Genomic DNA, 14,520 nt, shown 5'->3' on the forward strand with positions numbered 1-14,520 from the left:
AGACCTCCTCACCTCACCTTCATCACTACCTCACTTTACTAACACCCTTGTGGATGAATGAATCTCCACAAATCTCCACTAAGCTTGGAGCGTATTACAAAAGCACTTGAAGGCTAAATGTGGAACGTGATATTAAAAAATCATGCACGAATCTTATGGTCAGGTGTCGACAAACTTTATCCCGTACTGTGTATTTTGAGCAGAATGTAAACCTGCTACTCAGGTCCTGAAAAATAAAACCTTCTGTTTCCCGCTTTCTGTTTTCCTCCTGTTTTAGCTGCAGCCATCTGCTGCTTGTCAGGACTCTCGCTGCATCTCGTTAACTCGTCCGTACACACCGTACTGTATACACCTCTGTGTTATCAGGGTGTGTTTAATCAGCCTGGAGGTGATTACACACGCTGGACCGTCTTACACACACACACACACACACACACATAGGAAACAGGAAGTGTTTGTCACATAAGACAAATTTCTCTAAATGTACAGTCAGATTTCTTTCTGTCTAATAATTCTTATAGCAATCATATCAATAATAATAATAATAATAATAAAAAAATCTTCTTTATTTTATATAACGGCTTCAAAAGTTACAACTCAAAGCGCTTTCCAAGCATAAAAACAGAAAAATAAATAAATAAATATTTAAAGAAAAATAAATAATGATAAAAAACAAGAAAATAAATTAAGTAAATAAAATAAAAATAAATCATGATTAAAAAACAAGAAAATAAATTAAGTAAATAAAATAAAAATAAAAATAAATCATGATAAAAACAAGAAAATAAATTAGGTAAATAAAATAAAAATATAAATAAATCATGATAAAAACAAGAAAATAAATTAAGTAAATAAAATAAAAATAAAAATAAAGAATGATAAAAACAAGAAAATAAATTAAGTAAATAAAATAAACCTCACAAAAAAAATTTTTTTTTTAAATCATCTGAAAGCTATCCTGAAAGAGTGGGTTTTAAAAGCAGATTTAAAATGCTGTCTGATCTCAATGAGGAGAGAATCCCACAGTTTTGGTGCATGTGAGCAAAAAAAAAAACAGATCGCCAGATGTACTGTAAGAGGAAGAACTTCGGAGGAGTGGAGATCATGCCTTCGAGTGTAGACAGTTAAAAGTTGTGTCAAGTAATGAGGTGCCATCCCATAAGAATTTGAAAACCAATCCGAAATCTAACACGGAGCCAAAGTCCCAAACCGAAGAAATACGCTGACCAGACCTGGTCTTCATCAGAACCCTAGCAGATAAATTTTGGACGTGTGATTTATTGAAAGCGTTACAGTAGTCGAACGCATGAAAAAACAAAAATGCATTTTCATTGCCATGTTTACTGGATATCATGAAAGACCAGTGGAAAGCCTTTCTGGTGCTCTATCGTTTTTATTCTCTGACAGATTGGCGGATGACATCACAAGGCTGCCGTACATCATTCTCCCGGGCGAACGCAACTCGAGTGACCTTTACAGCGGTGTTCGTGATGGAGCTCGCTTTTAACGGCTTTGATCAGTAATTTAACATCATCTGTCCGCATTTATTATTTAATCGGCCCGCGTCGGCTGATAAACGGAGAGCTTGTCGTCCTGATCGAAGTAAAGAGGACTACAAGATGACGATGATGAGGAGGATGAAGACGATGATGATAAAGGCCAGAAGGTAATGCGGTAAATGATGCACTTTCTCTTGTACAATAAACAGAGAGAGAGAGAGAGAGAGAGAGAGAGAGAGAGAGAGAGAGAGAGAGAGAGAGAGAGAGAGAGACGTCTGGCCTTAGCGGCGGTTGATAAACAGCAACAACGTCTCAGGATGTCGGGACACGATTCAAAGTTCCAGTAAAAATGGTACGTTTGCTGAAAATCTAATGAAGTCCTCGATTTTTTTCCCACCTACTTTATACGACTTGAGATCACATAGGAGCTGGAGAAAAGAACAATATGAATAATAGCCAAACGAAGACAAAAGAGATCCCTGGAGTCAGTCATAAATCACTGATTAAGATTTTGTGCTGCAAAGCCACTGATTGGTCCTCGAGCAAAACTTTTTACCTGCTCTTTCCTTCCAGTTCAATTCTCTTTCACTGAAAACCATTGAGATAAAAATAACTATTATTCATGAAAAAGCATCAGCTATTGTTTCCTTTTCAGAAATGAGAAACACAAAGTTTGAATGATGATTACAGTAGAGATACATCATTATATTCCAGGGGGCAGGTGTAAATAAAAGCTCTGGGTTTCTGATCAGAAGGTTGAGGGTTCAAGCCCCAGTATTGCCAAGCTGCCACTCTTGAAACCCTTAACCCTCTCTGCACTGTAACATGACTGACCCTGCACCCTGACCCCAGCTTCCTGACATCACTGGGGCATATGCAAAAAAAAGGAAAGTGTGTGTGACATGTAGAAATCAACTTTATTTCTTTATAAAACGGAGCAGTTGAAGCTTAAGGGACTTGATCAAGTGCCCAGCAGTGACGGCTTGGTGATACTGGGATTTAAACTCATGACCTTCCGATCACAAGTCCAACATCTTAACCACTGGGCTTCCCCCAAATCAATTAAACATTATTTGAGATCCCCCCAAAAAGCTGCAAATGTACTCGTTTATTATTATTAATTCTGGTTCACACTTAAGAAAATACCCAGCATTTCACCTCAGTGGCTTTAAACCCATCACTCAGAGAAAGAAAGAAAGAAAGAAAGATACACACACATGGTCTCTGTATCACACCTTCACACTGTCTCTGTCTATCACACACTATGACACTGATCACCTCTCAGCTCAGAGCTGTAAATTAGACACATCATATCAGCTTTCGTCCGTGTCCGCAGCCAATCGCAGCACAGATGAGACATCGACGATGTGGAGCTCCCGCTCGATTCTGACTGCGGTTTAGGGCTTGAATGATCCAAACAGCTCGTCAGTGAAACCCATGCTGTGTCCAAACACACTGATGTCAAGTTATCCGTACTCACGTCCGAGTATTAGCATCGCATACATAAACGAAACGGGTTCGGAGTTTATGTCCAGTGGGAGTATCCTCAATATTCCAGAATCAGACAGAAAAGAATGGCTAAAACGCATTTTACAGGAAGGCTATGATAACTCATCATCACTCCTTGTGGCCGTGGTACACAGAAAATCAACTCTGAGGTCCACCATGAGCAGTGGTGGTCAGTAAGAAAGTAAATTAAATTTGTTTTCTGAATGCTTTCTATTGGAGGAGATTTTTACTGTAACTTCACTACATTTTAAAGTCAAATATTTGACTTTTTACTTAAATACATTTTGCGAAACCAGTCGTTCCTTTTGATTTATGAGAATAAAATCGCAACCGATCAAACAAACAGCGAGTTACCAATCAACTCGTTTTGATCGGCGCTCGGTGTATCTACTGATCACCAGCATACAGTTCAGCATCAGTTCAACATCAAGCAGAACATTTAGAGAGGAAGAAATGATGAAGGAACTCCAGACTCAAACTCGACACAACACACGTGACCTCATTTACGCCGTTCTTTCGATTTTGGGCTCATGATAATTGTGTTCAATCAGTGTTTGACTCATAATTATTGTTCTATTAATAGATCGGTGTGTTGAGAGTCACATTCGAGTTGATTAGAAGAGTCTTGTCACAAAAATTATAATAGGAACATTATAGAGATAATAAATCATAGTACTTTGGATACTTAAATACATTTAAAGACATTTTACATTTAACTCAAGTATATGATTTGTGTACTTTGTCCACCACCGATAATGAGCTATAGAAGGAGAAGACCACATCGGGTTCTACTAAGGAATCTAATGCTACAGCGAGGCTATAAGGTGTGAGGTGTTGTAAAATGCTTTTCTTCTCACCACGGTTCCAAACAGTGATTATATGACTAACCGAAGCCAAAACCCCCACCTGCCCCCTTCCCAGAACTGGTGTTCCCATTCTCACTCAAAACACTGCAGTGCCAGATTGTTGTTCTTGGAGGACCTGTCTAACCCTAACCCTAACCCTAACCCTTTTCACTACTTTCAAATGATCATTAGTAGTTTTTCCTTATTTTATTGCATAAGAAATCCAACAAAATACAGCATATCCTACTTAAATGGCGACATTCAACCATGTATGGTAACTCTTCCAGAATCGCACTACTCAGTGTGGGTTTTTCTGAAACCTAAAAAAAAAACTGCTGATGAAGCCGAGTTTCAAAGTCACGTCAATTCCGGCAGGGAGCCGAAGAAGCCTGAAGGCATTAGCCACATATTGAATTCATTAGCACTCGCTCACTGACACTCTTTCCCTTTTGTAGCTCCATGACAAGCGTCTCTGTGCGGCTCACCAACACCTCCAAAAAAATCATTCCAATTCCTCACTATCTTCATCAGTACATGTTCTGCATGGTACCTTTTCGTACCTCGTGCCCATAAACATCGCTTAAGGGCTCAAGTAAAAGAGTCACAATTATGGCACGAATCCATATTTTCTATAGCCCCGGGATGGCATTTAAAAAAACCACACATGCACACATAAAAAAACTGCAATCTCATCACATGAGACAACGCCAGAATCTGTGACCAACTTACACTGAATTCAAATGATCCAAGCAGTCTTTCTGTCTTTCCTGTCAGTTTGCAGTTCAGCAGGTTTTCATGACCTACTTCTGAGGAAGAGATAGCGTTTACTGTAGAATTGCAGCTCGGCTAGCTGCAACGGAAAAAAGCAGATGAGCTTCTGGAAAACCTCTAATAACTCACGTTTTGGAGGAAGAAGACGCCAGAAACTGCTAAATCGAGCCGATTAGCTTCTTGTATCTTAGCAGTTACATGCAGCCTAATGATCACACTGTTGAAGTAATACGTTTTCTAGGCTGAAGATGATCAATCTCAGTTATGGACAACCCACATTATATATAAATATAAAACCATGCGGTTCTTTTTTATTGGAAATCTACTTCAGTCTCACTGTTAGATTTAGGATAGAGACCTTTATTTCAGGTTTAGTTCACTATATCAGAACTGCAGTGGGTCAAGCATTTACAGACATCCAAGTGACATTCTCTATAAACAGTCAGTGCAGAAAACAGTTTAAGGGATTCTGGAGGTATCGATGGAACCAAGACATTCCTATGCAAGTCACAAGTAAGTCTCAAGTCAAGGCTCCAGCACAAACATACAAGTTTCATTTTAAGACCCAATTCTGGACAGGCAAGTCTTAAATCTTAAGTCTCAAGTCTCAAGTCAAGTCCCAAGTCAGAAAAGCAAGTCTAATATCAAGACAGACAAGTCCCAACTCAAATACCAACTCAAGTCCCAAGTCAGAAAGGCAAGTCCCAAGACAAGTCCCAATTGCAGGCAAGCACGTCTTAAACCCTATATCAAGACAAAAGTCATGATAGAGAAGAACCAAATCAAGACCTAATTTCAGACAGGTAAGTCTCAAGTGAAGTACAAATCAGGTCCTAAGTCAGGCCAGGCAAATCCATTGGCAAGTCCCAATTCCCAATGGGCAAGTCCCAAGTTACAAGTAACTGGGCAAGTCCCAAATCAGGATATGAAAAAAAGGGCCCAAGTGCAGTTCCCAGTCACGTCCCATAGCAAGTCCCAATTCAATACTGATTTCAATTCGGACTAATTTAAATAAGTGTATTCACACAAATCGTGTAAACTTTTTAAAATAGCTATTCATCACTTCCTAAAAGAATGTATAACGCACTGAAAATATAATTAATAAAGTGAAATAAAAAAAACAATATCCCACATGCAATCATGCTGTTATAGTGAATATCAGCATGACTGTGTTTACTTACAGCACTCAACCCTGCAGTGACATTTCAAACACAATGTGGGTTCTTAAATCAATCGAGAAGAATCGGAATTCACTTCATTTCATGAGTAGTTGGCTATCTAGCTCACATTAATGTATTCATTTCACCCGAAAGAGTTTAACACCACTGGCTCGCTCTCTAGAGATAAACTTTTATTAACTAATTTAAACTAAACTAACTAAAATTAATATTCCTAACCTAATCTCTGTGAAGCTGCTTCGGGACAATGTCCATTGTTAAAAGTGCTATACAAGTCAAACTGAATTGAATTGAAGTTATCAAGTGCCAAATATAATATATGGGTAAAGGTATTGAGGCACCTGACCTTTTCAACCATATGTGGTTCTTCCACAAACTGCGAGCACAATGTCAGAAGCGCACAATGGATGAAATTTTCCCTTGACTTGAACAAGGAGACCCAAACCTGTTCCAGCATGACAATGCCCCCTGTGCACAACGCCAGCTCCGTGAAGATACGTGGGCTGGAAAAGGAACATCCCTCACTATAGAGCTCTGATCTCAATCCTCTTTGGTAAATCTTTCCTCACCTCACCTACATCACTACCTCACTTTACTAACACACTTGTGGCTGAATAAAATCTCACACAAATCTCCACAAAATCTAGTGGAACATCTTCCCAGAAGAGTGAAAGTTATAATAAGAAAAAACGGGGACGCAATGTGGAACGGGATCTTATAATACCAATGAAAATCAAGAAGTGGACAATCGTTAATTATAATGAACCTTAAAACTACTCATTCAATCTCGTCTTTAGTTTTGATATTTGAAGAAACTTTCTTTTGTACACTCGATTCGACTAATTGACTACCTTTGATTTTTTTTAAAAGAAGAAAGAAAAAGCGAAGTAAAAACCCGTCCTCGTTGACTTTCTGTATAACGTTCTGTATCAGCTATTCCTCGGAAAGGTACCGCGGGAAAACTGCCGGGTTCGCACGAATCCCTTTCAGAGAAAGACAGTGGTGTGTTGGAGTGCTGATCGGATTTATTCCAGAGATTCGACAAGAAAACTCCCTCTCCCTCTCTCTCTCTTTTTATCACTCTCTCTTTTCTTTTTAATAGACCTCATTCACAATATTTGAATAAAAAGAGGGGGAGGGAGAAACAAAACCAAAAAAAACAATCTACGCTCGGCCTGTATTGCAAAATAGATTTCTTTAATCATGAGTGCTGGAGGAAAAAGTTTGGGTGTATATGCTGATTTCATTTCCAGCAATTCTGCGGCATCATAAATAAATTTGCATGTGCCAGAGGAAAAAGGGGAAAAGGGGGTGGAGGGGCGGTTGGGGAGACTCGGCTCTGCCAAAATGTGCAGAGTTCAGCGTTGATCACGAGGCGTGCGAGGTTCAGAGCGAGGTTGCCGCATTGGAGGGGGTAAGGGGAGGGGTGTTGGGCTGGGTTTTTTTACAGCTCTCTCTCCCTGTTCGCAGATGTTTAATAGGCCATAAACGCTGGAGTAATGACATTAAGGGTGAGAAATGCCATAAAAGCAATGATGGAGCAAACAAACAGATGAATCCGATATTCAATTATAGAAGATCGTTCAAAAGGAGGGGAGAAAAAGCTTCTTTTCTACACTCTCTCTCTCTTTTTCTCTCCAGCTCCATTTAAATCTTCTTCACTCCTGTCGCTCAGGATGCCGAACGACTCTGCGTCATGTCAGCGTCTCTAAAAGGGTGCTATCGCTTCCCTTTTCTTTCCACCGGAAAGGTGTACGCGCTCGACAATGCGGTTCAGAAGACAATACAAATGTCATGCAGCCTAAAGGAAGTTTTCCGCTTTCAGGACTTGTAAGGCAACATGCCTAGAAGAAGATGTGAGCGGCAGCTCGTGCCTCAGTTCTCCCCCCGCAGGCCTGCGGCTGAAAGTGCGCCGCGTGTACCTTGAGAGCCCGATCCACTCGGCTAATTTGCTCGCCGCAGCTCGGTGACTCCGAGAATGTGATTATGTTAATCGCCGCAATAGTCTTCATGGAGCGACTTAAGGTTGTGCGGTCAACCTGTCCTAACGGAGTCATCTACCTCCGAGTTGGCAGAAGACAGAAAGATATTATGAGCGTCTGAATGACCGTGGACGTTTTTTTTTTAAGGTTCAGCAGGCATCCAGAGAACAGAGGAAGATAAAAATCGTCCCAGTTCCACACCGATCAGTTTAAACAACTGCATGCACCGAACAAATGTGCGCGATTAGTAACAATCAAATATACATTCTCATGCTTCAATTTCAATTAATTCTACAATATTTACCCCTCCAAGCCATTGCCTCCATGAATCTAAAGACGCCAGGGACCCCTTTTCCCCTTTTAAAAGAACACACATAATGGATGTCAACAGTATCCAAAACTCCATGTGCGATACGACGTGGTATCGAGACTCGTTTTGTAACACGCCAACAGATGGCAGCACAAGGTTGTACGCACAGTCACAGGGAGCGCCGACCTTCATAAGTCAGTGCGCCAAAAGACGTCGTCCTGTGTATAGCATTGCAACTGGTGCTATTCTGTTATTTTATAAACAACATGATCTCACTTCTGCAACCACCCTACTCCCCAGATGTGGCTCCTACACACTTCGCCCTTTTCCCTAAGATAAAGATCTGGTTCGCCATTTTGACACCTTTGTGAAGATCCGGCGCAAATCGCGGAAGGACTTAACACGTTTCGAAAAGATTTCCAGGACACATTCCAGAAGTGGCAGAAATGCTGGGGACCGTTTTAAAGGCTTTCATGTAAACAGAGCAACTTTCTGATGCCACCTCGTATAATAGCAGTAGCTGGAAATAGGAGAAGTCCAATCTCATGTATCAAATCAAGTCCCAATTTAGGACTCACAATTTTCATGTCAAGTCCCAAATCCTGATTTATTATCTAGTTACAATGCAAGCCGGGACATGCGAGTCCCAAATCCAGTCTTTAGCCACACAAAAAGGTCCAAAGTCAATAAAAAAAATAAAAGAATACTGGTATCTGTAACTATAAGTGTATTGTTACGATCAATGACACGATACAGCAGCAAAACACAAACTTTATCAAAGCAAATTGTCAGAATGCGCAGTTTACACACTTATTAAGAATTATATTGAAATTAGAGTTAAATTAAAATTAAGAGTTTTAAGACCCTGAGGGCTTTGGATCACAAAGACCATGAAAACAGATCTTCGGTGGCTTTCGATGTACAGTGAGTGAGAACTAGGCTTTTGAAGACGGTCATATAAGTCCACTTATAGCTCTATTTCCATTTAAAATGATGCCTTAGGCTTCTTATTATTAAATTTATCATTGTAAACAAGAGTCCAATCCGATATTTGACTTTTTATTTTTAATTTTTTTTACGTCTAAAATGATATTCTAGATATGAATTCTAGATTCTGATTGGTCAGATAACCGTAGCATCAAAAATGCTTTAAACTCCAAGCTAAATTATTTGTTTATATACATTTTTTTTATTTGCGTTTACTCTTAATTGCTAATTTGATGTCTACTAAGTGCATAAACATGTCTAGCATGTCTCGTTTTTTTCTCTCGAAAGAAATAATGTCACAAAACATGTCTATCCATTTGCATGCTGGAATAAAACGCTTGCATTAGTATGTAAAAAAAAAAAAAGAAAAAAAAAAAAAAGACTCAAGCGATGTTCTCAGTTCTATGAAGTGAAAAGTTTTTACATTTATGTAAGAATAATTGCACCCCCACTTCTCTTAACTATGCTTTTTTATATGTTTAAAAAAAAAAAAGAAAAGAAAAAAAAAGTTGCCTTTCAATTATTTTTGGTCTCCCTGCTTCACATTCTCATTCCCCCTGAAAAACATTATTGTCTCTAAACTTTTCCTTATAATATAATTTCTCTAAACTATGAAACGACGCACGCCGATTGATTCTCTCGTGCGCTTTCTTTTTCCGTGCTGCATTGACAGAAATAAGTTTCCTGTGCTACACTTCCTGTGCGCTGTCTTTTGTTCTCCGAGCAGGCTCATTGTCTGTGAGCGGGTGCGGGCTCTGAATGACGCTGAGTGTTTTATGGCTTTTGCTTTGGCATTGGGAAGCTGCTTTTTTTAATATACAGAGATGCAGTGGAAAAGGAAAGCGTGCACAAAGGGTGCTGAGAAACACAAAAACATTACAAACGACTGAAAAGGCAAAGGAACTTTTTAGTGTGCGTGTTAATAGTGAAGGTCCCGGGTTTGGAATCACACTGGTTCTCAGAGGCCTGGGAATGCATTGTAGTGTGTTTGTTGAGTTCCGAAAGCCTGTCCCATGGTTTAAAAACTAATTTGGTCATAATATCCGCATTTGCCATTAACATACACTAAACAGTATGAACAAAAGTATTGGGGCACCAGACTTTTCCAGCCATACGTAATTCTTCCGAGCAAGTTCAAACCGGCTGGATATTTCATTTTACATTAATTTGCCGAATTTTGTCCAAAATCGTCTTCCTCGGCATCACTTCATTTTTATTTTTAGATGGTGGTAAACAGCTTGAGTCTCTTGTTGCCATGACAACTAAAAGGCCCTTTTTTGCATTAACTTAATAAAGGGGGGGGGGGGGGGAATCTCATTTTTCTGGAGGTGGATAAGAGATGGTCTTCATCACTTGGAGGTGATCAATAAAACTCAGGACATTAAACACGCCTGATCAGAGAACTTTTACTCACCCCTGAGCTGCTGCAACGGCTTATAATGAACAGCAGGTCATCTGTGCATTCAAACATCACGATGAGCAAAGAGCTTCTCTAAACCCGACTGACCTTAAAACTTTGACATTTTCCCAGACACGACCCCTCCCTGTCCAATTTCCTTTTTGCTCCAGGTTTACAAAAACACCCTTTTTTTTCTACAGCTGTATTACTCACAGATCACTGCTGCAAAATAAATCTAAATGACGGGGACAACTAACTTTAACAGCCAGACGTGGTTCTTCAACAAACTGTTGGAGTTGGAGGCACATGATGCAGGAAATTTTCCCTTCACTTTAACTACAAGATTCAAACCTGTTCCAGCATGGCAATGCCCCTGTGCAAAAAGCAAACTCCAGGAAGATCTACTTGGAGTGGAAGATCTCCCTCAATAGAGCTCTGACCTCAAACCTAATGGACATCTTTTCAGAAGAGCAGCTTTTGTTTTATATATATATATACAGTGAGGAAAATAAGTATTTGAACACCCTGCTATTTTGCAAGTTCTCCCACTTAGAAATCATGGAGGGGTCTGAAATTGTCATCGTAGGTGCATGTCCACTGTGAGAGACATAATCTAAAAAAAAAAATCCAGAAATCACAATATATGATTTTTAAACTATTTATTTGTATGATACAGCTGCAAATAAGTATTTGAACACCTGTCTATCAGCTAGAATTCTGACCCTCAAAGACCTGTTAGTCTGCCTTTAAAATGTCCACCTCCACTACATTTATTATCCTTAGATGCACCTGTTTGAGGTTGTTAGCTGCATAAAGACACCTGTCCACCCCATACAATCAGTAAGAATCCAACTACTAACATGGCCAAGACCAAAGAGCTGTCCAAAGACACTAGAGACAAAATTGTACACCTCCACAAGGCTGGAAAGGGATACGGGGAAATTGCCAAGCAGCTTGGTGAAAAAAGGTCCACTGTTGGAGCAATCATTAGAAAATGGAAGAAGCTAAACATGACTGTCAATCTCCCTCGGACTGGGGCTCCATGCAAGATCTCACCTCGTGGGGTCTCAATGATCCTAAGGAATGTGAGAAATCAGCCCAGAACTACACGGGAGGAGCTGGTCAATGACCTGAAAAGAGCTGGGACCACCGTTTCCAAGGTTACTGTTGCTAATACACTAAGACGTCATGGTTTGAAATCATGCATGGCACGGAAGGTTCCCCTGCTTAAACCAGCACATGTCCAGGCACGTCTTAAGTTTGCCAATGACCATTTGGATGATCCAGAGGAGTCATGGGAAAAAGTCATGTGGTCAGATGAGACCAAAATAGAACTTTTGGGTCATAATTCCACTAAACGTGTTTGAGGAAGAAGAATAATGAGTACAATCCCAAGAACACCATCCCTACTGTGAAGCATGGGGGTGGTAGCATCATGCTTTGGGGGTGTTTTTCTGCACATGGGACAGGGCGACTGCACTGTATTAAGGAGAGGATGACCGGGGCCATGTATTGCGAGATTTTGGGGAACAACCTCCTTCCCTCAGTTAGAGCATTGAAGATGGGTCGAGGCTGGGTCTTCCAACATGACAATGACCCGAAGCACACAGCCAGGATAACCAAGGAGTGGCTCTGTAAGAAGCATATCAAGGTTCTGGCGTGGCCCAGCCAGTCTCCAGACCTAAACCCAATAGAGAATCTTTGGAGGGAGCTCAAACTCCGTGTTTCTCAGCGACAGGCCAGAAACCTGACTGATCTAGAGAAGATCTGTGTGGAGGAGTGGGCCAAAATCCCTCCTGCAGTGTGTGCAAACCTGGAGAAAAACTACAGGAAACGTTTGACCTCTGTAATTGCAAACAAAGGCTACTGTACCAAATATTAACATTGACTTTCTCAGGTGTTCAAATACTTATTTGCAGCTGAATCATACAAATAAATAGTTAAAAAATTATACATTGTGATTTCTGGATTTTTTTTTTTTAGATTATGTCTCTCACAGTGGACATGCACCTACGATGACAATTTCAGACCCCTCCATGATTTCTAAGTGGGAGAACTTGCAAAAAAGCAGGGTGTTCAAATATTTATTTTCCTCACTGTATATAAAACCATGCGGTTCTTTGATGGTGTGGCAGTAATCAGACCTGGGTGTGGCTAGAGAAATTGAACTCAGGTGTGATAAACCAAAGTTTTATCAGGGGGGGCAAACACTTTTTCACACTACTGTATATATATTTGACATTGAGATTTCTGCAGTTATTGTTACCCATTAGATTTGCATAAGATTTACAAAATATGTTCCTGTTCTTTAATCAATTTGCCACACACACACACACACACACACACACACACACACACACACACACACACACACACACACACACACACACACACACAAATTAGCACTCTAAATGTGTGTGTTTTCCGTTTGCATTTGCACAATGTAGTTGTTTGACATTAACTTATTGATTTCTTCTTTATGTTGTATTCACTCGTTTTCTTCGGATATAAATTCTATTAATTTATTTTTTAGAAAAGTCGAAATATGTACTAATATTTAATAAAGTCCGGCTACACAAGAGATTGACTTCAATCCCACTTACACTAACATATCAATGATGGCAGCAATGGACTGTGGGTGTGTATCCGAGCGCTATTTTTATGCTGTATGAAATGCGAATTGAAGAAAAAAGAAATCGTAGAAACTATTGGTAGAAGCCCCGCCCATCTGCAGAACTCACACACAGACACACACACACACACTGATATTATCAGCAGCTATTAATTTTAAGCTCAGGAAGAAACCTGAATATCTGTCAATTCGAAACCATTTTTCCTGAACTAACTTTTGCACTATTTATATATACTGTATATAGGGAGTGTATTTAATGTGTGTTTTAGGAGGTTTTATGTGCCACTGTATGAAGCACGATCTCTTCATGCGAGACCGGCAGGATGAAGATGAAGTTGCATGAACGAGCAGTTAGACATACAGTTGAAAAACTCACCTCGTTCTCTGGAGCCTGACATCCGGCGATCTGGACGTCATGTGGTGACAGATTTTCCGCTGCGAGAAAGCTGTTGAGGAAAATAAAGAGGTGGCAGGGTTTTGTCAGATTCTAATGACTGAAAATGTGTCAGAGAGGCTGGAAAAAAAAAAAAAAAAACTAAAATAGAAGTCAAGCCTGGTGCAGTGGCTGATGAAACAACAGTGTCATGACTTTCTATCATAATTTGCACAATTACCCATATAAAACTCAAGTCTTCTTGCTAAAATTAGAAATAGAGATCGCCCGCTAACTAAAGCTAAGCCTTGTAGACCTTCTTCCTGTGCGTGTGCAACGAGGTGCGTATGTAATGGCACCCTCCCTGCACAGGAAATACAGAAGACTCTGGCTTTATCCATTTTATTCTTTTACTATTTTCTAAATGGGAGACCGAGCCTCCATTAGGTGTGTATTCGTTTGTGTACACGGCTATCTCTCTGAACTGAATGCAATCCTTTTTAGGTGCGGAACATAATTCAAATCTAAGTTTCCTCACAAATGTATTGATTGGCGGACCACAAGTTTGTTTAGTCTCCGCCTCGCACTTTAAGCGCAGTGTCAGGGATTTTTTTTATTGTTTTTATTTGGTATTAATAAACTCGAAAACTTACACAACAATGCCAGGGGTATAAAAATTTTAATCAGAAAAGAAAAAAGTTCACAATGTACCGGATACAATTTAAAGTGCGTTGGGAAAGAATGAAGGGTGGAAGAAATGAAGACGTTTGTTAAAATACAAAACACACACACACTTATATACACATCTGTATTACCCAAATGCAGGCTAACAAACGTAAACTATTTAATTACATCTTCCCAATTAATTCATTTTATTGAATCGCTTTAATTTTGTGCCAATTTAATCAATTACTCAAAGTAATCAATATAATAAAAAGTGCATTGAATTGCATTCTATTTAAGTTTTTAAGTATAATTTTGTATAAAATATCATTTTAATATTATTTTATTTATTCATTCATTCATTTTCTCCCG

At 39.6% G+C, this 14,520-nt stretch overlaps 1 protein-coding gene across 1 annotated transcript in view; it reads right to left on the minus strand.

The window, feature by feature from the left end:
* Positions 1-13,766, minus strand: part of unc5a (unc-5 netrin receptor A) — a 205,305-nt gene extending 191,539 nt beyond the window's left edge. Inside the window, exon 1 of the mRNA XM_083566434.1 lies at positions 13,489-13,766. Coding sequence (XP_083422560.1) covers positions 13,489-13,510 — 22 coding nt within the window. The 5' untranslated portion in view covers positions 13,511-13,766. The remainder of the gene's footprint in view (positions 1-13,488) is intronic.
* Positions 13,767-14,520: the final 754 nt, after the last annotated feature.

Source organism: Silurus aristotelis, assembly GCF_946808225.1.
Source record: "Silurus aristotelis genome assembly, chromosome: 17".
NCBI classification, from domain to species: domain Eukaryota; kingdom Metazoa; phylum Chordata; class Actinopteri; order Siluriformes; family Siluridae; genus Silurus; species Silurus aristotelis.